General features: G+C 38.4%; 1 protein-coding gene across 6 annotated transcripts in view; it reads left to right on the top strand.

The window, feature by feature from the left end:
• Window positions 1–25,361, top strand: part of MYO9A (myosin IXA) — a 102,240-nt gene that overhangs the window by 18,736 nt on the left and 58,143 nt on the right. For all 6 annotated transcript variants that reach the window (XM_087704158.1, XM_087704155.1, XM_087704157.1 and 3 more), the window contains exons 2-10: window positions 72–985; window positions 9,600–9,694; window positions 11,551–11,613; window positions 12,830–12,929; window positions 14,454–14,510; window positions 17,863–17,960; window positions 18,329–18,455; window positions 21,128–21,217; window positions 24,787–24,903. In XM_087704158.1, coding sequence (XP_087560284.1) covers window positions 143–985; window positions 9,600–9,694; window positions 11,551–11,613; window positions 12,830–12,929; window positions 14,454–14,510; window positions 17,863–17,960; window positions 18,329–18,455; window positions 21,128–21,217; window positions 24,787–24,903 — 1,590 coding nt within the window. In that variant the 5' untranslated portion in view covers window positions 72–142. The remainder of the gene's footprint in view (window positions 1–71; window positions 986–9,599; window positions 9,695–11,550; window positions 11,614–12,829; window positions 12,930–14,453; window positions 14,511–17,862; window positions 17,961–18,328; window positions 18,456–21,127; window positions 21,218–24,786; window positions 24,904–25,361) is intronic.

Below are 25,361 nucleotides of genomic sequence, written 5' to 3'. Positions count from 1 at the left end.
ATTGAAATCTCTGTCTGTTCTATAAATACTCAGTGTCCTTAAAATATTTTCTTTTTTTTTTTAAACTGTAGCACTGTCGCCATGATCTCTTATCTCACCTTATTAAAGATGGATTGCAGTTACTGATGGGAAGAAGTCCAATATGAGTGGAAATGATACCGGAGGAAGAAGACGCTTTGAAGACACAGAGCACACACTACACATCTACCCTGGGAACATTGCCGAAGGGACCATTTATTGTCCTGTTATTGCACGGAAAACATCTACCGCTGCTGAGGTGATAGACTCTCTGATTAACAAACTGCAGCTGGACAAAACAAAATGCTACGTCTTGGCCGAAGTGAAGGAGTTTGGTGGGGAGGAATGGATCCTCAACCCCACAGACTGCCCTGTCCAACGCATGATGCTCTGGCCACGGATGGCCCTGGAGAACCGCTTGAGCGGAGAGGACTATCGTTTTCTTCTGAGAGAAAAAAACCTGGATGGATCGATCCATTACGCCAGTCTCCAGTCCTGGTTGCAGGTCACCGAAGAACGGCGCAGAATGATGGAACGTGGCTTCCTTCCCCAACCGCAGTACAAGGATTACGATGATTTGTGCGCATTGCCGGATCTGAACGAGAGGACACTCTTGGAAAACCTTAGAAATCGCTTTAAGCAAGAAAAAATCTACACCTACGTTGGAAGCATTTTAATAGTCATTAACCCGTTCAAATTCCTTCCCATTTATAACCCTAAATATGTCAAGATGTACGATAATCATCAGCTGGGTAAGCTGGAGCCCCACATCTACGCGGTGGCTGACGTCGCGTATCATGCCATGCTACTGCGTCGGAAGAACCAATGTATAGTCATTTCCGGAGAAAGCGGGTCTGGCAAAACCCAGAGCACAAATTTCTTGATTCATCACCTCACCGCTCTTAGCCAAAAGGGATTCGCAAGTGGAGTAGAACAAATCATTCTTGGAGCTGGACCAGTGCTGGAGGTAATCTTAAAATCATTCTGTACAGGTTGTCCTCAAACTTGAGTGGCCGTTCAAAGTTACAAGGGCAGTGGAAAAAGGGACTTATGGCCGTTTTTCACAGTTACGAACCTTTGCAGCCTCCCTCTGATCATGTGAACAAATTTCAGAAGCTTGGCAACTGGTTCATACTTATGACCGTTGCAATGTCCCACGGTCATGTGATCACCTTTTGTAACCACCTGACCAGCAAAGTCAATGGGGAAGCCAGATTCACTTAAGAACCGGTTGCAGTGATTTATCAACTGCAGTCATTCACTTAGCAACTGTGGCAAGAAAGGTTATAAAGGGGCAAAACTCATTTAACAAATGTCTCACTTAGTGACAGAAATGTGGGGCTCAATTATGGTCATAGGTCAAGGACTACCCGTAATTTATGATAAAAGTTTTTCTTCTCCATAAGATGTGCTGAAACAATTGGGTTTTCTAGTAATCAAATCATTATTCTCGTCTTGGAGCAATCGATAAAGATGTGCAAAGATTTCCTTCCTATTGTAAAGATTCTGCTATTGAAATACATATGGAAAACATTAGGTTGGAATGTACTATTTTTTTTTAAAACTGCACCAAAGAACTCAGAGCAAGATCCACCGTCAATTCTCTTAAATCTTTTCTTTAAAAAAATTACAGATTATATTGTATGTTTTCCACCCAAAATATAACATTATTGTAGAAAGATTTCAAATTAGAGGATTTGTCTGAGTCTTTTTGAACAACAGTGCCAAGTATTGTTTGAAATAATTAGGTATTATGCTCCATTTTTTTGTTGATTTTGATTTTTAAATCTGAAGAATGAAAAACCAGAACTGTTATAAATGGGCTTTTAGTTTGTTATTAGTGTTTGTGGATTAGCAGAGAACGTTTCTCTCCCCCCCCCCCCAAAGTTCAAAGGAAGTAAATAGTCTTCATTCATGTGTGGATTTTTTTCCATTTCTTTGAAGTGTCTTTTAAATGCGATCTGCTCCATCTTATTTAAATTGCGAACAACTCTGATTAAGAACTAGGGCACAAATCTAAAACTGTCTGTAATTTGACATAAAATAGAAAACGTATCACTTCATACTCATTTAACACATTTATATGAAACAAACTGATTTAGCCATCCATCTACCAAAAGAAACTTGCATATACAGGGCGGGGCATAACCTTTTCCTAGGGGGTCACAGCAACACTTGTAATAACAACACAAATAATTCATACACCATTCGAAAGCCCATCAAAAACTGAGTTTATTGACACGATTTAATAGTCAGTATGACCACCATTAGCCCTTCGAACAGCATTCAAACGAGGTGGATAAGAACACAACAAATCTTCAAACAGTTCCGTTCGATTTTCCAGATTTTCCAGAGGGCGGGGCATAACCTTTTCCTAGGGGGTCACAGCAAGATCGACAGCAGTTTACAACTTCCGCGACACCTCATTTTAAAGCCCATAAAAAACTGAATTGAATGAGCTATTAAATGTTAAATTTGTTTCGGTTGAAACTTTGAGAATGAATTTGGAAACTGTGTTGAAAAATCTGGAAAATCGAACGGAACTGTTTGAAGATTTGTTGTGTTCTTATCCACCTCGTTTGAATGCTGTTCGAAGGGCTAATGGTGGTCATACTGACTATTAAATCGTGTCAATAAACTCAGTTTTTGATGGGCTTTCGAATGGTGTATGAATTATTTGTGTTGTTATTACAAGTGTTGCTGTGACCCCCTAGGAAAAGGTTATGCCCCGCCCTGTATAAGTCCTTTTGTTCTACAATGAGCTGTAAAAATTATGTTAATTTTTACCTCTACTAAGTGTAGCCAATCATCCATTGTTAAAAGTTTAAAAAGTGACTTAATATATGAATGCACTATGAGGGAATACCTAGAATTGTGTTAGGCTTTACTGACCTTCCCAACTGATCACAATAGAAGAAACTTCAGTGATTGGTCACTCAGTGTTTTCTCCATCTCAGTTTAATATATTCCTAGTAATATAAGTAGATTGTATTTCTTTATAAAAATAGCATGTTCTGCCAACTCAGTTTCTGCCACAAGGACAAAGGCACTGCATATACAATATATTGGAGTCATCTGCTAAAATTGCTGATTTTAGCATTAAACATGATCAGAGTAAAAGCTTGATATGGGGCAAATTGCTGAGATCCTATATTCATTAACCTCTAAGACTTTCTTCCAAGGAAAGCTCTGGCTTTCATTGTTACTAACCTCATTTCTAATAGCCAAAATTGGTAAGGCTTGGGTGGACATCACACAGAACTTATCCAGAAAGGAATGACCATTTTTTGCCAAATTTCAAAGAGAATAGATTTAAGATTATGAAACCTTGTGAAATCTTTTAATTTACAAATAAATTAATACGTAAATATTCCCAAATATCAGTTATTGTCCCATTACAGTTAAAAATTGTGGTCCTTTTAGAAAGAAATCCAGAATCATAGTAAACTAATACCGATCTTTAAAAGTTCTCCCAACCTACTTCATATTTCAGGTTCACTAGGAGTATTCAATTGTTTGCCTGTTCAAATAATGTTTTTCTTACTTAATATCTCACTTCCTTACACACCACTGCTTATTTAACCGATCGTAACTGTTGCAAGGACGGCGATGTTTTAACCACACATACAACATAGTTTTATCTAAAGTGGAGAATAATTATTTTATGCTTCCTGTCTTCTAAGTTGCCGCTAACGATAGTTGACCTTTATTTTTAGTAAACACAAAGGGACCGCGTGGTAAGCAAAGCTGAATGCGTATCACAGAGATAGACAGCTTGTCTGCTAAATTTAGTAAGTAGAGAGCTTTGAGTATTGAAAATGTGTTTCTACAAAACTCCATGAGAGAACTTTTCTTGATACAAGACTAGATGAAGATGCTGATATAGTTGCCTAATAATAGTTTTAAAGGAACAGGACCGTTAGTTCCTCATCAAGCAGGTTTATATTGGAGGATTAACAGTGGCAATGGATAAGAATATCACATTTAAGGCCGAGATTATTTGTGTTTCTCTTGCATGACACCAGGTATTTCAAGCTATCCTGGAGCTGTAAAGCAAAAGATGATTAGGCAAAGGGTCGAATATTCCAATTTACGACTAGAATTGAGCCCGACATTTCTGTGCTAAGCGAGATAGCTAAGTGCTTTTGCCCCATTTTATGACCGACCTTGCCACAGATGTTCAGTGAATCACTGCAGTTAAGTGTCTGGATTTTGATCACGTGACCATAGGGGTCCTGCAACCGTCCTAAGCCTGAAAAAACAGTCACAATTCACTTTTTTCTGTGCTGTTGTAACTTTTGAATGGTCACTAAACAAATGGTTGTAAACCCTACTCCGGTTTTGAGAGGTTGGGCAGTGCTGAAGCATGGATTCTTGCTTAGTTGTTTTCTTGGTGTTACCTGCACAATTAAAAACCTTAGTAGTATTGTCAAGAGGAAAACGTTGATTGCTTTCATGCAGATTTCATCATACATTGGAAAGCTTCCATTCCCATTTGTCAGTTTAAAGGCAGGCAAGGTTACTTACTTTTCCAGTTTTGCCAGATGCAAGTGAGGGCAAAACCATAGGTGTTCTCCTTGATGTTAACTAATCCTGAATCTCAACACAGAGTGCCTTTGCCCAGTATTCCACACCTTTTTATCATTAACTTTACATCCCAAAAAAACATATTTATGACTTCTTACAAGAGGCTTAGAATCAGCTTGAAGGAGAGTTTTTTGGCCTCCGCGTTGTTCCCACATATGAATTTTATTCCAGTGAAGTTAATAATTACATTATTTTCATGTCTACTTTGTAGAGCACCTCTGGGAAGCCAGTATTTATTGTTGAACTGCCTCAATGCTATTTTCCACATATAAACTGCATCCAACCGACTACTAGTTTGCTTTCCAAACCCAACTTCTATAGTTCTTAAGAGGAAAGTATCTCAGCTCCCCATATAGGGAACATATGTCCATTGATTATTGTTTCAGCATGTTAGGGGGCGTGTTAGCTATAACAGTGATATTCATCAAGAAATTATTAGAAGTAGATTTGGATCTTAGATATGCCCTCTAAAGGTGCATTGGTCTTTTTAAAAAAAAGCTCATTTGACTCCAACATCTGCACTTAGTTAGCCCCTCCCTGCTCAACCAGCATAAATGAGAGTGAATTTCCCTTTTTTCTACCTCCATTCCAGTTCTCTCTCCCTTCCCCCATCAACAAGATCCTGTTTGTATTAGCTGTTTTCTAGCCAGATCCATCAATCTCCCATCTTGCCATAGACTCTCGGTCTCTCTAGCTTTCTTCCTTATACAGCCCTGTTTCACGGCCCTCATCCTTGCTTACATTTGCATGATTCCTTGACTTGATTCGGAAGGTAGCACTTATTTCTGACGCATAACATTTTATTACATAAAAGACACGCACTCTCACGAGCTGCGGCTACCAGAATAGATCCATTCTTTTGGGTTTTTTTGCCACCACATACTTACACAGCTTTTAGAGCATAAACTAACAGAGTTGGAAGGGACCTTAAAGGTTGTCTAGTCCAACCCCCTGCTTAGGTAGGAAACCCTGCACTACTTCAGACAAATGGATATCCAACGTCTTCTTTAAAACTTCCAGTGTTGGAGCATTCACAACTTCTGGAGATAAGTTGTTCCACTGTTTAATTGTTTTCACTGTCAGGGAATTTCTCCTTAGTTCTAAGTTGCTTCTCTCCTTGATTAGTTTCCACCCATTGCTTCTTGCCTTGCCTTCAGGTGCTTTGGAGAATAGTTCGACTCCCTCTGCTTTGTGGCAGCCCCTGAGACATTTTCTCATACCGTATTCCCTCAATTCAATATTTCATGCCTTTTCCATTTGTCTTTGAGGGATTCTTGGAGCCTTCAAATAGGGGTAAAAATGTGGTGTCTGATAGGTGGCATCTGTTTCTGTCAATTCTAGCTATTTATGGAGACAAAGTGGACTTTCTCCAATATCCGTGCGTATTCAGACTGATTAAGCCAAATGTCTGTGAATAAGAAACATTAATACTGACATGAAACATTGTGCATTCACTGTGACAACTGCTACTTGCAGTCTGCCGAAGACAATACCCCACTCTTTTTAGAGGATTCATTCCATCCCAGCTTGAATCCTTAGGATCAGCACGTGAAATTACTTGAGGTTGCACATATTAGCGACAGAGACAAAGGATTCATTCTGTGACTAAAAGAGTATTTCATCTTTAACTACTTTTAACTACTCCTCAGTAGCCAGTGGGGCACAATTCAATATTTGGATTCAGTTAGTTATAATTCTTCATACTTTATTAATGCAATTTAACACAATTTATAATTGTGGGTTTGTGACAGTTTTGAGAAATAAGAGTATCTAAAATCGAGTTAGCAGAAATATATAAATGTAAAAATAGATAATAATTATGGTAAGTAGAAAAATAAAAGATGTACATTGCCTGAATGCGATACCTTTCCTTCTAAAAAACATATATATATATTAGCAAATGTATTTGAAAAATGTATTTTTCAAATGTGGAAGAAACTGGGAGAAGGTAAATTCTAGTCCTGCCTTAGGCACGAAGCCAACTGGGTAACCTTGGGCCAATCATTCTCTCCCAGCCCTAGGAAGCAGGAAATAGGAAACTTCTTCTGAAATCTTGCCCAGAAAACTATAGATAGTAATGTAGACAGTTACTAGGAATCAACACTGACTCAAAGGTTAAAAACAAATAAATAAATATAAATTGAAAAATAGGTATGTATGGACTGTGCACACTGGTGAAAGTTGACAGGGCCATGAGAAGTTCCTTCAATTGAAATAATCCCCTTATTTGAAGCATGCTACTGGTGAAATCCATCTTCCTCTGATCTGAGCAATCACAGAACAGTAAACTTTATCCTGCGTTTTTGGGAGCTAGTAAGGATGTGGAGAAGATGATACCCCTGAAGTACTATGAACAGAGCTAATTTAGGGTTTAAAACAAGGTTTCCCAACCTTGGTGACTTTAAGACACATATACTTCAATCCCCATGATTCAGCTATTACCTATCTAGGTGCCCTCAAATCTAGGCAATGAAAACTGTTTTCATTCTGCTTACATTTATTTTGCTATTTGCTTTTTTTTCTAAGCAGGTTTCTGTGAATCTGCCATTCTTATATAATTGGACTAATAACCACCTATTAACTGTCACTGAAACTTCCTTATTCTAACAGCCCAGGTTTTTAAGGTCAAAAAACTATCTGTTATGGTGCCAAAGAAGAGATTTCAGCCATAGTAATTATTCAGAAATATAGCTGAAATCTCTTCTTTGGCACTAGAACAGATAGGTTTTTTTAACCTTAAAGAACACCAAGAGTATGTGAACAGCAATCTTTAAACAAAATGAAATGGTAAGAGACTATTTGTACAAAAGGAGAAAGCGGCCATTCAAATTTAAATTTAAACAGATAATCAGACACATTGTTTTATTGTGTAAAACTAGAATACCAACAGTAACAAATATAATGTGCAGATTGACTATTTTTTTTTTTTTGGAGGTTTTAGTCTTTGCAAATATTTAGAAGAATCCTGTCCAAAACTATCTCCTATTAACTTCGTCTTACAGCTCAAGCTATATTTTTTCTCATAATTATAGAAAACATGTATAGTGCATGTAATCTTCTTAGCCAGCGTTGACCTGATCCCCACAGCGAAGTTGATACAACAGTAGAAATATATTGCCTGATGAGCTGCAACTCAGCTAAACAGTATTCTAAATGTTTCTTTCCTGGTAAAAAGAGATACTGAAGGTACTGAGAAAATAGTATCTGTATATTTCTGCTTTCTCCAAACTTGCCTACTGGCAAAGATAATTTAGCATACAAATTCTTAGATTTTTCCAGATTCCTTTGAAGTAGATTCCACGTGATTAACAGTCAGGGACATTATTAGGATCTGGTTTTGCAGAAACAGAACATAATCTTTCTGTTCAAGAAACTATAAAGAAATCTAGTGTTGAGCTATCTTAAAGATGATGCATGGTGATTTTTTTTTTCTCAATGTCTAAATTATAAGAATTAATACATATAACATTCCCTCAGATGCCTTGCCTGTTATGATAAAATTAATGTCAACAGTATGTAAAATTCCAAGAAGTGTATACATCCAAACCATTTAAGTGATTTAATGCAGGGAATGTTGACTACAGCTGTGTTTATGCTCTAAAGTCGCTTTTATGTTATGTTCCAAGCTTGTCGCACATATTTTTGAAGACAGACTTGTTGCTACTTGCTATTTTTTTCCAAGCAGATGTTTATAGGGAAATGAAAAGAGAAGATAACGTATACTTTCTATTAATAAGCATATTCTTTTTTAACCCAATTAAATTAGGTATTTATTGAATACCAAATTCAGTTTGGTATTGAATTTGAGCGTGATTCATCATCAGATCATCCTTGTTAGAGAGGGCTTGCAAATTGCCAGAGGCAGGATCCTTTAAGCAACTGGCTATGAGGCCTTGATTGTGAATACAGTTTATTTCCCTCCTTCTGCACAATCTCATCTTCTCCAAGCTGCTGGGTTGGAGATGAATCTGCCCAGAAGTCTATGGAGATTCTCCGTCATCCAGATCATGGTTGTCCCAAAGGTGCTTTTTCAGGAGGCAACTGGACTTTTCTTGTTTTTTCTTTGAAGACGTTTCGCTTCTCATCCAAGAAACCTCTTCACAGCTGAGTCAGAGCTGAAGAAGCTTCTTGGATGAGAAGTGAAACGTCTTCAAAGAAAAAACAAGGAAAGTCCAGTTGCCCCTTGAAAAAGCACCCTTGGGACAATCTGTCCAGACTTTCTGTGCTTAAAGATTTTGGTTTGTCTTTTCTGAGGATGGGCCACCATAACAGTCAAGGAAATATCCCACCATGGGTATCACATACATCAGAAGCTCACGTTAAATCTGGTTTGTACAGGTAGTCCTCGACTAACAACAGCTCATTGAGTGACTGTTCAAGATTACAGTGGCACTGAAGTCACATAAGTGACTTATGACTGTTTTTTACACTTGCGACCATCCTCACTGTCGCGTGATCAAAATTCAGGCCACTGACTCAAAGTTATGGCAGTTTCAGTGTCCCAGGGTCATGGGATCCCCCTGTGCAACCTTCTCTCAAGCAAAGCCAATGAGGACGCCAGATTCAATTAACAACCGTGTTCATGGCGTAACTACTCCAGTGATTCACTTGACAACTGTGGCAAGAAAGGTCGTAAATGGGTCCAAATTTACTTAACAACTGTCTCGCTTAACAACAAAAATTTGGGGCTCAATTGTAAGTCAAGGATTACCTGTATCTCAAAGCAATTGAGGCATAGTTTCAGAATGGAGATCTAGGCTTCGTGTGTGTGTGTGTGTGGTCAGATTATTCTCTAGCCTCTACGAAATGGTGTCACTTCCATTCAGCCCTGCTGGCCTTAGCCAGTGGCAGTGCCCTTGATTTGAACTCAGCTCCTGGTAGGATGACGAAAGCCAATGGCATGTAGTAAATGGCAGACCGTCATCTCCAAGTTACCTCTGCAGTGAATTGTTCTGGTAGGTTTGTGACACTTACTTTTCTTCTTATTTTGACAGGCCTTTGGGAATGCCAAGACAGCACACAACAACAATTCAAGTCGCTTTGGCAAATTTATTCAAGTAAATTATCAGGAGACTGGCACTGTGCGTGGGTAAGTGGCAATGAGCAGTGACTAAAGAGCTTTAGGCATGAATGGTTTGCAGCTGTTAGTAGCTTTATATGCATGATTAGAATGTAAAACATCCTGTGTAAATCTGGGCTGTAGCTGCTTGTCTGGGAAAGAGGTGGGCTTGTCATGTAGGAGAAATAATTGACTTGATATAGGTGTCTTTTGTTAAGGAAAGCAACTTCCTACATTCTTTTCATTACAACTTTTCGGTTCACAGGGGAGATGAAAAAAATTCTGAAATATGTATTTTTAATTAATTGATATAATAAATTGTTGAGCAACTCCTCTCCACTTAGATATTTTTCTCTAGATTTCTTTGGCTCTAGTTTGGATAGTACAGATCATTCATAGCTATTGGAATCCGAAACAAATGTTTTTTTCAAGACCGTTACAATGTTATGAATGCAAATGGAAGGACCCTTAAGGTACTATGCCTTCAGATCAGAAAATAAGCTATTCTAGATTGATTCCACTAAGACATTATTAATTAGCCCATTTTCAAAAGTAGAAGAAAATATTATGCTCAATTATATGAAGGACCAGCACAAAAATTGATGGTTGTCTGACAATCTTCTGGAGGTATAACAGTTTAAAAGTATATTAAAGCAGAAAAACGTCTGAAAAAGTAGAACTTACTCTGTGATATTACTTTGTGAAACATTTGGGTTTGTAGAATTTCCGGGCTTTGAAAGGCCTAGCTGATCATTGTGCTGTATTTTCAGCTGTTTAGGTAGAATCTTCCAATTCTATTAATGACTTGGTAAAAACTCTATAATCTTCCTTTATTCTCTGCTTCAGTGTCTTTAAAGCTATTGTTTTTCCTTGTCAAAAAACAAGGAAACAAAACTAGTAATTTACCTGAGCAGTATACTGTCATAGTTACAGTTTTTATGTCGTCTGTTATCTTCCTGAAGTTTTAAGAGCAAGCAGGATATAAAAATCCTGTTTTTGTTGCTACATCTTGTGGTTTTTTTCTGCAATCACATTTAGGATTAATAAATGTGAACAACTATGGGCCCCCAGATGTATCAGTCAGAAAACATTAAGACATGTATTTTTCTATAACAATTTTGGCATAATTGTTCATCTGAGGTGCCAAGAATAGCACCTGACTTTGGCTCTGAGGAAGTTATATCCATCTGACCTTTTCTTTGATACAGAATATTAATGAATAGGGCTATGATATTGCAACATGTAGATAAATAAAAACCTGTTAAAATTTTTATCTCTGTTACTGAAGGATGTTTGGGGCATTCATGACACTTCTGCTTTTACAGTGCCTTAGCAAATTGCTTTTCATATTCTTTTATCTGCTAAATACATTTGATGGTATCCATTTAATGGATAGTGCTACAGGTTGTCCAGCCAAGTTGGGGTAAAAGAGATATACATATACTGTACATATATAAAATTCAGTTTTGTCCCATATGTCTTCTGAGTATTTATATTAAAAATGTCCCATCCTTCTAATACATGGGTACCATTTACAAAGTGTATCTTTGTAAAAAAATTTAAGAGTCTAATCTAAAAGCTAAAGAATTAGAATAGCTCTAGGATGGATGCAATACTGTAATACTAATATGGGCAGGCGACATCACCATGATATAGTGACTCATCAGGTCACCATATTTTGCAGCACAATTCAAAGGAAGCCCAAATTTTGCAGTAATTAGGGTACATATATTTCTTTTGGGAATTGCGAAATGCTACCAAGAAAGAAAGTGAAAGAGATGGATTCAGTTACAGGAATGTTTTATCCCTTGTATGAATTAGGGCTCCCCCACCCCCAAGTACAGTATTCTTCTCATACAATGCTTTGCCATTTCTTTTTCTTCTAGAGCTTATGTTGAAAAGTATCTACTAGAAAAGTCCAGACTAGTCTATCAGGAACATAATGAAAGGTGAGTAACTAACGAAATAACATATATAAGCTACTGGAACAAATAAAGGAAGATAAATCAAAACAACTATTAGAATTATCAGAGTATAATTATTTCACTGGGTTATAAACTGTGCGTGCCTGCTTTTCACATTTTGGAAGCGATGGTTCTTATCCAAAATATGGAATGACATACTTATTGCTGACTAATTCATGTCCCAGCTTTGAGGGCTTGTTGTTATAATCCTGTTTTTAACTTCTTGGAAATTAGTAGTCAGTAATAAAGGTTCCCATGAAATTCCTGGGCTCCTAGGAATTCCAACATTTTCTAAGCAAGGATTGCAGGTCAAGAGCAGGAGCTCACATAAACAGTTGTGTTTCTTGCTCAGAAATTACATTGTTCTTCATAATGGATTGCACACCCTTCAATGTGCAAGGAAGTTAGAGGGAAACGTGCTGCAGTAGTTTATTAACACTGCACTCCAGTTTAAATTGTACTTGCTTCTTACACGGAGACAGGAAAGAGAACAGTGGGTTATTTCCTCCCCGTGCCCCCTCCAGCAATTTGTATAAGATGGAAGGTTGTGGTGTTTTTCTTTATTATTATTTTCAGCATAGATCTTCCACCACATTGAAAACTGAAAAATGACACACCGGCCTCCGCAAAAAGAGATCAGATTTATGAATAATTGTACAAAACTTAACAAGTTAGAAAGAAGTAAGACCCTGCTTACATATCTGTGAAGACATCTTTCAGGAAATAATCTTGGAGCACTTTTTCCTATTTTGGTAGTTTATTGTTACCACTTTGTTTTTGTATACAGGAAGCCCTCAACTTACGACCACAATTGAGCCCAAAATTTCTGTTGATAAGTGAGACATTTTGTTAAGTGAATTTTGACCGAGTTTACAATCTTTCTTGCCACAATTGTTCAGTGAATCACTGCAGTTGTTAAGTGACAAATTAATTTTTTTCAGTCACTAAATGAATTGTTGTAAATGGAGGACTTCCTGTATATATAATCACCTTGGATTTAGAAAAAGCAAGATAAGGTAGTACTAGGTTTAGGTTTTATACTTGCAGCCATGAGTTCCAGTAATACAAAGGACTCCATGCTGTTGAGTCACCACCTTTTTTTCCAGTTCCTTCCTGATATGCCAATAATTTGTATATTTCCCACTGTTGTCTATCTGTTGTCTCATTTTTTTTACTGTAATACATTTTTACTTGTTATCAGGAACTACCATGTATTTTATTACCTGCTGGCAGGAGCAAGCGAAGAAGAGAAATCTGCTTTTCACCTTAAACAGCCTGATGAATATCACTACCTTAATCAGGTGGGAATATGGAAGCAGTTTTGTGTACCTGTGTTTTACTTTAGAGCAATGGGCTATTCTCGCAATGATATTTTAAAACTATTGTTCATGTCATCCTCTCAGAAATTATCAGCAACTGATCATTACGATAGAGAACTGTTATGAAATAAAAGATAACTGGATCGTAGATTTTCAAAAGAATGTATAATTTTCCAAGCAAGTCTAATATTAACAGCTAATAGATGTTTATTATTTTATTTTCCCATGTTTGCACATCTTAAACAACTTGCATGTTTTCCTAATTCTTTTGCTTGGTAGCATGATGTTTTAATATTTCTACAAATGTCCATTAATCCTAACTGCCTGTAAATAATTGAAATTATGGGGATACTGCATCTTGTACTAACATTTCACAACATTTATATAATTTGTTTTCTTGAGTACCCAGGGGTTTTGAATGCAATAAAACCAAAGATGGAAGAACAGTTAAGGTGCTAAAATGCTATCCCATTAGAATTATGTAACATAATTAAATACTTTTAAGATTGAATCCTAAATTACTTTCCTTCCACTAGTCAAATGGTACAAAACACAGCAGGTTTTTCAGTATAAGATAATGTGAGATCACTACTAATGATTCCTCTTTGCATTTGTTATTCATTGCTTCAGTAGGAAGCGAGTGGGGAAATCTTAAATAGAGTCCTAGATAGCTTAATGATTGAATTATCACTGAAGGAGTGATACAGGTATATTTGAAATTTTAAAAAGTAGAACTTTTAAGTTTTGCTTTGATTTCCTATTTTAAAAACTTCCTGGGATGGATAGCCAGAGAATCTGGCAATCAGATAATACCTAACCTTTATATCATTAGTTTTACAAATTGAATTGTAATTTTAGGTTTCAGTTTTACCCAAATGACTTCTGTTTGGTCACAATAAGAAATATTTGAGAACTTTTATTGAAAAGCTTATAAAACTACGTTTAACGAGATGGGAATCTTAATTTTAATTTAGATTATAAAATTATTAAATATCACAGATCGTTTTAATGTTGGAAATTAATCAGACCAGTGCTGGTATTTTTGTGGAGTGCATAGAAGGCTCTTCTTGGTTTTGGAGTGATTTATTCAGTTACTTATTTTGCAGTATATGTACATCACCCCAAGCAGAGACTTCTCTGCCTCTTCACCAGCACTACATTAAAAAGGTTGAAAGATAGTCGGTCTACTTTACGTAATTGTTTGGGCAATGAACAAAATATATACGATGGAACATTCTTAAATGAGGTAGAAATGCCAACACATTCTACAATATCCTCCAGTTTAATTATAAAATGAAAAGGCTTTTCAGTAACATGATAAAATTGTGTGGGGTACACTTTCTCAAAGCAAGGTGAACAATTACAGGAACACGGAGGAAGGTAGTGATGCATTTCTGCAGTGGGAAATTTGCCTGACATTTAATGCCTACAGACACAGAAGACAAGTAGAAAGAGATTGTTGTGTGGGATTTGGAATGCTACTTACCCAATCTGCCTTGCTTTCAGATGACAAAGAAACCCCCTAAACACAGCTGGGATGACTGTTACTATGACTCTGAGCCGGTCAGTACAAGTCCATCCATCCATCCATTCTGGGTTACTGGTGATAGGCCTTTCCTTGCCTTTCGGCTTTGCTCCAAGATGCAAAGCAAATGCAGAATCAGTTGCTTTTTATTAACAGTTGATGGCCTCAACTGTTAAGTACTTTTCTCTTAAGTAGTTCTCGTGGTCATTTTTCTGTAGTTATCTTTTTTAAAAATGGGAAAGTATCATGTCATAGGACGGTGCAACTAGAATTGTGTATAACATTTTCTCTTGCTTCTGTTTTCCAAAATGCAGACAAATAAACTTTGCCCAGAATAATTTTTGCAGGATAATATTTGATATAATATATTGTCTAGAGGAGGGTGTCAGACTCGCGGCGTCACGGGGGGGGGGGGATCACGTGACATATCATGATTCCCCCCCCCCTTGGCTAAACCAGGCGTGGCCAGCGCATGGCACATCCAGCCCATGAGTTTGACAGCCCTGCTCTAGATAGAAATACATTCATTTTAAAATCCATGTTACTTCTTGAATCCTATCTGATTTCAGTGACCTGGTTCACGCAAGTTTTGTTTTGTTCTTGGTTTAGCAGGATGTGTGAATCCATCCATTATGTCCAATTCTTATAAGTAAACCAGGCCACTTTGGCACTATCCTCAGTTAATTGTGGCTTAAAACCCCCTAATTATTAGGTGCATGCAGTTATAGATACATCAGTGGAATTCAGTAAAATTGATTTAACAAAAGAGCCAAGGTGGCGCAGTGGTTAAATGCAGCACTGCAGGCTACTGCTAGATCAGCAGGTCAGCGGTTCAAATCTCACCGGCTCAGGGTTGACTCAGCCTTCCATCCTTCCGAGGTGGGTAAAATGAGGACCCAGATTGTTGGGGGCAATATGCTGACTCTCTGTAAACCGCTTAGAGAGGCCTGAAAGGCCTATGAAGCGGTATATAAGTCTACTGCTATTGCTATTGATTTTATGTATGTATGAAATCAATTTGTATGACTGTCCATCTCATGATAGTGACTGTGGATGATGGTCAACACAGAATTATAACTCAATATTTTTTTTAGAACAATAGTAATAACAGCCTTGGAAACAACTCTTAGGGGCCTCTCCAAGTTGTAACCAAAGTGTAGTTTGTAAAGTGAAAGGAAAAAAAATGATTAAGTAACTGAAGAATAATCGTTTTAATTCCATTTGAATTAACTGCTCTGATCTTTTAATATAATTCCCATTTTATTTCCAAAAGCATGATTATTCTAATCGCATGTCAACAATTCTAACTTGTTTACAAATAAGATGTAATGAAAGAATGTTTTAATTCATTTTTATTGAGAATATATATTTTTCCATTTCCATTTTATTGTTTTTAAACTGCAAGAACTAGACGGCTCAGTAAAATACTTGTTTTTAAATCAGCAGACGCAAATGGTTCAGTGCAAAGATTTCAATTAGCTGAACTCTCTGGAACTGAGTTGGATTTATTGCGGGAAACTATAGATATCAAATCATTTTTTTTTTCTGCTAGCCTGCCTGATAGTGAACATTGCTCAGTTAAGCAGAGGGATATCAGAATAGGTCTGTCCTATATTGTTGAAGCTTTATAAAACTTTTTTGGGTGGGGGTCTGTCAAACTTGGGATTCCAGGAAATTAAAATGGCTACCCTTAAAATATTAATCAGCACAGTGGTAGTAAATGCTCTCTTTATCCTTGACCTATTTTAAGTTTTTCTATTAAAATACAAAGTTCTTGTATTTTAATACAAGAGCTACAGTCTTGTATTCTAGACTGTAACTCTTATATTTTATCTTTTCTCTATTGATCTAGGACTGTGATGGTGAACCAATGGCACGCCTGCCAGAGGTGGCACGCAGAGCCCTCTCTGTAGGCACGTATGCCGTTGCCAGTTGCTCTTCTGGTTTCTGGCAGCTGGTCTTCATGGGCGCTGGAGCACCAGAAAACGGCCTCCCAAATGCCCAGAAAACAGGGTGGTTTTGGGGCCATTTTCCGAGCTCTTTTCAAGCTGTTTTTTGGCCATTTTCGGGCTGGTTTTCAGGTGAAAACAGCCAAAAAAGGCATGCATGTGCCAGCCAGCTGGTCTTTGGGTTTCCGGCGCTCCGGCACGCACACATGCACACACGTTTCGGTTTGGGCACTCAATGCCAAAAAGATTCGCCATCACTGATCTAGGACAACTTCCAACTTTGCTTTGTATTTCCTTCATGGTTTCTTTTTGCTCTTGTTCCTCTTCTCCTTTAGTATCAATTTGATTTACATCCTTGCCAGATAAAGTAGGGTCTCCTATGCTCAGACCCTCTTTCTAAATAAAAACTCAGCCTTTTACAGCCTTCTGCAATAGTCTTACCAAACTGCACAGCACCCCAAAAACAAAACAAAAAACCCCTCCCAGTGTTCATACGGCAACATCACTACATGAATTAAGCATGAAGAGTTAAAAATGCTGTCGTGAGAAACAGCAGGGAATAGAACGAAGCTCTCTTACCTCATGCCCCAGTTAGCTTCCTATATCTATTAATCCTGAGTAGAAAGGTATAAATAATAGAAATAGAAATTCTCCCTGATACTTGCATGTTATTTTATTTTTGAAAAACGGAATGCAGTGCTAGGGTGGAGGTGGAGTGTCGCATGGACTCTGAAATAGTCCAGCTTTGTCTTAAAAAACATTTTACAGATTCTTCAAATAACTTGTTGGTGTTCGAGCCCACTCTGTTGAATTGAAGGTTATGTAATATAATGTCTACTCTCGAATGATTAAAAATACTGTAAAGTATGCAGCCTGTAACTCTATAGGTTGAAGCTGTACAGTGATTGATAAGTCCCAAGGGGGAAAAAAAAATCTTGCATAATTCACAAGACAGCTGAATGGCAAAGGATATCTAGCGTTTGTCTTCTCCGTTGGTTTTTAACTGCAGAGCACGAAGCCTAGGTACGAACTATGTTTACTGTTCCATGTAGACAAACTGAACACAGATATTCTTACAAAGATGGAAGGTCTCTAGGAAGAAGCCCGAGTTTTTCTTCTTTTAGACCTATTCCTCCTTTCAGAAGTGGTCATGTCCCAGCATGTGTTTTTCTTAAAGTTATCTTAGGAATCTTTCATTCAGCTGGGGCAATTCCTCCACCACTTATTTATAACTAAATTTGTTTCTCATGTTACACGACATTGTGAAGCGTGGTATGGAGAATGGACTTCAGTACAGTTTGATGATTATTCTGATTCCAAATCTGTTCACCATCCCAGTGTTGTACAGATTGAACTTTATGTTGTATTGTTAATATTTTTGTAACTTTCGGATGCCTGTTTTTCCCACGCTAATAATTATTCCTTGTATTGGACTCGATAGGATTGCTTCTCTGTTGAAGGTGAGGACTTGAAGCATGATTTTGAACGTTTACAGCTAGCTATGGAGATGGTGGGCTTTCTTCCCAAGACCCGCAGGCAGTAAGTTATTTCTCTTTAGAAGGTGATTGTGACTTGACCTTTTAATAGTTACTGTGCCCAACATTGTGTCTGTTAGTGGAAAATATTAAATATTAACCATTTTAACCCTATGAATCATGGATGGCATTTTCTAATTATTCCCATATAACAAATTATGGAAAAGCAGGAAAATCTGCCTTACCTATGTATTTATACAATTTATGAGAATTGATTTATGTGTGATTTAGGGAACCATACATATACCACAAGGTGGCTTTAAGTTGAAGATACAAAAACACCAACTTCATTAACATGTAATAACACTTGATTTACGTGAACTTAATTTAATTTAATTTCTTTCATTTATTGTTCTTGCTTTGCGCTCTTAGGATATTTTCCCTTCTGTCAGCAATACTACACTTGGGTAACATCTGTTATAAGAAAAAAACCTACCGAGACGATTCCATAGATATCTGTAATCCAGAAGTCTTGCCTATTGTCTCAGAGTTACTTGAGGTAAGATATCACTTTTGGACATAAGCCTTCCACTTTTTCCCCCCTTTTACATTTTCTTCTACTTCCACATAATATATAAAGATAAATGTGAAAGTTATTGGATTCCATATTGGTAGTATATTAGTTTCTGGAGTAAGATAAGTGAGGTTAAATGGTCCTCCATAAAATAATACCTCCAATGTATCCACATTTACTTATTAGGACTTTTCACTGATATTATTGAAAGAACTTTTAATAAACTGAAGTTTGCAAAATATATCTCATGTGATGGCTGTCTATTTCAGTGTTCTTTAAAGTGCTTGTTTAAAAGACAAAATCTTTCCCCTTCATCTGGCATCAGAAGCCAGTTAATTGGTTGAACTTGAATGTATTTTATAGCATCTCCTTTGTCACCAAAGCCCTTTACCACAGATGGCTTATTAAGGTATTCATGGTTTGAGCTAGCTAAAAATCTCTTTGCTGTAAAATATGCAATCATTTAAAGTACTGTGTGTTCATAGTTGCCTTTTTGAAAAAGAACTCAAGGTCAGAGGTTCACAAAATCTTCTAATCTGAGCCAGCTTGAAACTGGAACAAAACTGCAATAATGAGAGGCAGGCCAAGGATTCCTTGAGATGCTATTTTGCATTTTATTTTACTAGCCAGAGAGAGAGAGTGTGTTGTAGGAAAGCAATGTTGAATAAATGCTGCCTTTTTACAGATACTGTGTTAGAGGAATGTGAATCTCTGTCCAACTGGAATGATATCCTTTCAGTGAATCATAACTCACAAAGGAGTTTTAACCTCTCCAAGTATACGGTCTGCTCAATATTTTCTGCCACAGATCTTAGGGGTATTTGTTGTACGTGCCAGTAGTTTCATAGCAAGAGACGACTGCCTTTTCTGTTTCAAGGTGTCCCACCGACCCAAAACTTTGTGTCTTTGTGCCTTTTAAGGAGGCAAATATTCTCTGATGGGTACCCGTAGATTCACTTAGCGTTTCTGATCCCTCCAGTGTAGCCTCAGTGCTGTCTCTAGAATTGCTGTTGCCTTGCTTGTGACACTACCATTTTTTTCTGCTCTCCACAAGTTAGCTCTATGCCACCATCAGTCCCTCACAAGAAGAGGAGATTGTTAGACATGGTTCTATGTAAGACCATGTAGAAAGTACACAATTGCTGTGGTCCGCCGGCGGACTGCGGAACTGGCAGTAGAGTTGGACAGCGAGGAGGTTGGGGAGGAACATGGGCCAGTCCTGGAGTCTGGGGAAGACTCTGATGAGGGCTCTGTGTCGGAGGCAGAGAGGGAGCCAAGGCCATCTGGGAGTTATGTGCTGCCTCCAGAGCCTCCAGAGTCTGACATCAGCAAGGCAGGAGAACAGCGGGAGCCTGTTCCCAGTGTGCGCATGCGTCGAGCTCCCAGAAAACAAGAACAATGAAGAAAAAAGGGGCGACTTGGGAGTAAGGCTTGGAGATGAGAGGCTTGGCCCCTCCCATAAGACATAAAAGAGGAGCAAACGGACATGAGCAGGAAGCAATTTGCAGGAAGCAATTAGTTCATCTGGTTGGTTCAGGCTCTGAGAAGTTCTGTTAGACTCTGTGCTAAGTTTGGCCTTGCTCTGCATTTGGCAATTAGGTCTCTGATAGCATCACCAGAGAGATAAGGTGGGTATTTATCAACATTCCCCTGGAAGACTGTGGCAACTCGAGCAGACATCTGTCGGAATCTTCATAGACTGTTGGGGAAGACTTGCGAGCTGTGAATGACTATAAATCACAGCCGTTTAAAGAGGGTTTTTGGGACTAAGATTGTGATTTATGCTTTCTCGGGAAGCTTAGGTCACAACAACGATACTGTTTTTTCCTCTAGTCCAGGGGTGTCAAACTCACGGCGCCATGGCAGCAACACGTGATGTATCAGGCCTTTTTGCCCCCTTCACTAAACCACGCGGGTTCCACCACAAAACCGCGTTCGACTAAACCGCGCTCGACTAAACCGCGTAGCTGACGTCATCAAGAGGGCGACAACAGCGCGGAGACAGAAGCACGCTGTAAACGCTAAACCTAAAATTAATCCCTAAACCTAAACCTAACCCCCCTAAACCTAACCCTAAACCTAACCCTTAACCTAACCCTAAACCTAACCCTTAACCTAACCCTAAACCTAATTCTAACCCTTAACCTAACCCTAACCTTTAACCTAACCCTAAAGCTAACCCTAAAGCTAACCCTTACCTTAAGTTGAATCGGCTTGCTTTCAAAGCGCTATTTAAAGCGCCCTTCTTTTTCCGCACTGGCTGTTGTCGCCCTGTTGATGACATCAGCGACGCGGTTTAATCGGGCGCGGCTTAGTCGAGCGCAGTTTTGATGGGTCACGAACCACGCATGGCCAGCGTGTGATGCATCCAGCCTGCGGGCTGACATTTTGACAGCCCTGCTCCAGTCTCACTTAAGATGATGTGTCATTTTAAAATTCATGAAGGTCCTTAGCACCATTGATTTTAAAAAAAGCTCCTTTTAACACAAAGAGTAGCATTCATCAGTAGCTATAGAAAACCCCCTCCTTTTTTTTAAAGGCCTTCTATGGATCTGTGGTAGTGAAAATGTACTTCAGATTCCTTTTAGAAAGTTTACTCTGCTTATTTTCAAAGCTTGGACCGTACTATGATTCTAAAATCATGACCTTTTTTTTAGGTGAAAGAAGAAATGTTGCTTGAAGCGCTGATTACAAGAAAAACAGTGACTGTCGGAGAAAAGCTTGTATTACCATACAAACTGGCAGAGGTATGTGTAGCAGTCGTCTGAAACGTGGAAAATTACATGAGATCATTTATTTTATTTTATTTTTAGAAATACCTACAAATCCTTGCAGGAAAAGATTGATAAAGAGCCCATTAGATAGCCAAGCCCTCGACCTCATTAAACCTGAATATTTAAAGCATGCGATTAAGCCGTATATTATTTGGTTTCGCAGTGTTCAAGAATGTCCATCCATTGAACGTGCCTTAAGTTCAACGTGCTAATTTTCCTCTGGTATATTGATGAGTCATGTCAGTCATCGTGTAAAGTCAATCTATCTCAATAACATCTCATTATCAGAAATAAAACAGTACAGTCATGTTAATTAAACCATCATGTGACATTCTGGCACATAATTTAATACTGTAATGCAAACGAGCTGGAAGATGTAGTAAAAATAGGCAAATAAACCTTTGATTGAACCGGATGGAGTGAACGGTTGAACAAGAAGCAAACAACAAAGCAATCCTTTATTTCCCCTGCTTTAATCACTCCCTCCTGCTTGTGTCTTTTTTCATGGTCATGAAACACATGTTCTGCTTGATATTGCTGGAATTGTAGCTCAGCAACATCTGGTGGGACATGGATTCCTTGAGCTTGGTGTACGATGCTTATGCTGAGCTTTCGTGAATTGCTCAGAACTTATGGAAATTGAGTGGCATAGACCTTTTAGTAAATAAATAACACTATCAGAGAACCTAACAATATTGCAGGCCTTTTAGTTAGTTCAGATTCTGGGTATGAATTTTAACTCTTTATTGGATAAGTCATGCATCCGGATCTACACCGGTTAACATCTCTTACCCTGAGATGTTCCAGGCAAGCTTCCAGGAAGACATTTTTCTGATATTGATTGGTTGGTACAATAGGGAATAGTCCCTCTAAGCTGCCTCTGTGATGGCATAAGTCATTGCTTTAGAATGTATAAAATATGTCCCTACCTTTTCTGTCTCAGGGATAAATGATGTGTATCTTCTCCCAGCCACAACCAACAGGCCCAGAAGTGAAAGATTTTGCTTTGTCAATACTATTTAGGGAGGCACATTCTACCTGTGGCTGCACTGTATGTGTTACATTCGTTCAGTTGACTAAGTAGACGTATATCCCTGATATGGAAATCATTTAGGTCCATGCATTTGCACATCTCCAGGAAGAATGTGGAGCCCTCTTCGTCTAAGATCATATAGACTATATCTCGGAAGATGTCCCTGTCAGTGAACTGATCCATGACTATTGCAATTATCTTCTTCGCTTGCTGGATCGTTTCACGCACCACTTGCTTGACGTGAGGCACCTTGTCTTCCTCACGCGGGTGCGTGTACAGAGCCAGACACATGGCTCCCCGGTAGAAATACTTATGAGTCCATCCCATGTCCGTGTCGGTGCGTTGGGGCCAGTAAGACAGCCAAAAAGGTTTTCCCAAAGGTCCGGTGACCGTTTTGCCCTTCTCCAGGTGGACATCATAAGCACCCCAGCTGTCCCGCAAGACCTCCAACTCTCTGCTGGAAAGGAAGTCAGGCCCATGCCGTCATGGCAGAATTTATCAAACCAGTAAATGTGGTAAATAAGAATACGTACTTTTCCTAGCAGATGGCGACTTCATGAACAGTTGCATAGATGGGCTGTTCTTGACCAAAGATGGACTTCTGGAATGAAGATCTGGTTGTTAACAAAAGGCGCTATGATACAATGCTCTCCTTGAAATATGACCTGAGGGGGAAACTTGAATCAGCTAAAATGTAAAATACTATGCAGACTCTGTCTTCTAAGATTAAAAGATTTTCCTTTCTGTACAGAAGCAAATGGTTTTGCAAACGGCTGTATTAATAATATACAGAACTGTATTAAGACATAGTTGAGGTTGAAAAATGGTCACAGTTCTTGTATGAGTCACTCTGGAGTGGTTTTTGCATGTATAGTGGTCTTGGCCACTTACTTTAGCAGCACATGTAAGAAATGACATCAGTGTAGGAAACAGAAGAAGTTTCTGAGAAGAAGAAACTGGAGGGAAGAGAAGATAATATGACAGCCATCTGTTCCTTTTTTGCGGGGGGAAAGTGTATATGTTTAAGTGCTAATTCAACAGTATAGCTAAACTACTCTGTTAAGTTAAGGTTGGTTTTAGCTGTCTCCATGTTTTCTGCAAGCTACAGGAAAACATGACATTTCTGTCAGCTACAAGAAAATAAAATGGATAGAAAGCACCACATTCCAATAACCGGCAGAGCCAAATTATAGAAAATGGTTCTCTAGATTTGCAAAGGTTCTGTTCCTGTTTTTATTTCCTTGCCTGTCAATATAGTTGTGTGGGTTGAAGTATGATTGATGGAGAACAGGTTGTTCTAGCTTCCAGAATTCAAAACGTGAGACTCCGCAAAGGAAATGCAGGCAATAGCTAAGATAGCGACTAAGTGATTTTTGACACATTTGGATTATTATTTTTAAGTGGAAGGATGTTTATAGCAAAGCAGACGCAGAGAAACGAAGGCCAACCTTGGTGTGGATTTTTATAGTGCGTATTACTATACGCACTAAAGGCTTTCTGTGTGATTTGCTTAGCTTATTGCCGTTCAAGAAGCTACTTTTGCCGCCATTCCATAGCTGCTTTTGGTGAGCACACTGACCGTTATAATGCACACTCCAATGAACTGGGCCTTCATGGACATTTGAAAGATTTCTCTATTGGTGCAAAAACCTGAACTGATCACATTGTACTGTATTTTTAGCTGCTTGGAATCACTTTGTTTTAGATACACTGAAGATTTAAAGGTTGTGTTCTATATAACAGCTTAGGCAGCATCCATCAGAAGCAACATCCATATTGTCTTTAACCACAATGAGAACTCAGTTCTGAAATCTGCTAGTGTTAAAATGAGAGGCACTTGAGCTCTTCCCTCCAGAAAACGGGAAACAATGAGGAAAGAGAAGGCACAAGATTTCACCTTGTCTTCTGTAACATTGAAACTAAAATTTGCTAATAATATCCACCTACCTTCTATCTTCCTCCCATTCTGAATATGTTTGTTCCACTTCAGAGATACCGTGCTGACATAATTTTATAATATCATTCAAGCATAAAGTGAAACTGTATGAGCTTGCAGCAATATACATGCCTAGTCATAGAACAGCGAGGCTGAAGTGCAGACCTCAGCATCCACCGCCTTGAAAATTTTGAAGCAGTAAAATTAAGAGCTGCAGTGGCGCAGTGGTTAGAGTGCAGTACTGCAGGCTGCTTCTGCTGATCACCGGCTGCCTGCAGTTTGGCAGATCAAATCTCACCAGGCTCAAGGTTGACTCAGCCTTCCATCCTTCCAAGTTGGGTAAAACGAGGATCCAGATGGTTCGGGGCAATAGGCTGACTCTTGTAAACCGCTTAGATAGGTCTGTAAAGCCCTGTGAAGCGGTAAATAAGTCTATATACTATTGCTATTGCTATCTGTGCAAATGCATATTGACGATAATCCAGGAGAGCCGGAAATAGACGTTAATATAATTAGTATTACAATATAATTAGTATTTGGCTTGACTTCCAGTTATTTCTTTTGATTTCCTAGGCTATAACAGTACGAAATTCCATGGCCAAATCATTGTACAGTGCGCTGTTTGATTGGATCGTTTTTAGAATTAACCATGCACTTTTGAATACCAAGGACTTAGAAGAAAGCACCAAGGTATGTCTTTTTCAAGAATGTTCTATCAATCGTTGACTCAACTGACTTAGGTTTGAGGCTGGTAGAGCATATTATCTCAGAGAAGCAGCATTATTAGAGAACCAAAGGTCCCTTTGAGCATTTTCCCTTAAAATATAAAACAGAAACAATCACATGTAAGCCCACATACCTTTTGGAGAAGTTAAATGACCTGGCAGCTGAAAGTTAATGTTGCAAGTAAACCAGAGACGAAATTGCAAATTGTTTATAATATGTAAGTTTCTTCTTAAAAAGAAGCAGCTTACAAGTTAAAAATTACTCACTTAACAATTGAATTGCATCCACTCCAGGGCAAAATCTCACAGAAATAGAGCTAACTGTTGATACAGGAAGCAAAATGTCTCCATAAATCAGAAATGGGGAACGATGGCCCATTTATGACTTGTGGATTTCAGCTCCCAGAATTCCTGAGCCAGACA

Source organism: Thamnophis sirtalis, unplaced genomic scaffold (assembly GCF_051295495.1).
Source record: "Thamnophis sirtalis isolate CommonGarterSnake01/CBP01778 unplaced genomic scaffold, rThaSir2_p1.2 scaffold_2, whole genome shotgun sequence".
NCBI lineage: Eukaryota > Metazoa > Chordata > Lepidosauria > Squamata > Natricidae > Thamnophis > Thamnophis sirtalis.
This window is presented reverse-complemented; position numbering and strand designations above follow the sequence as displayed.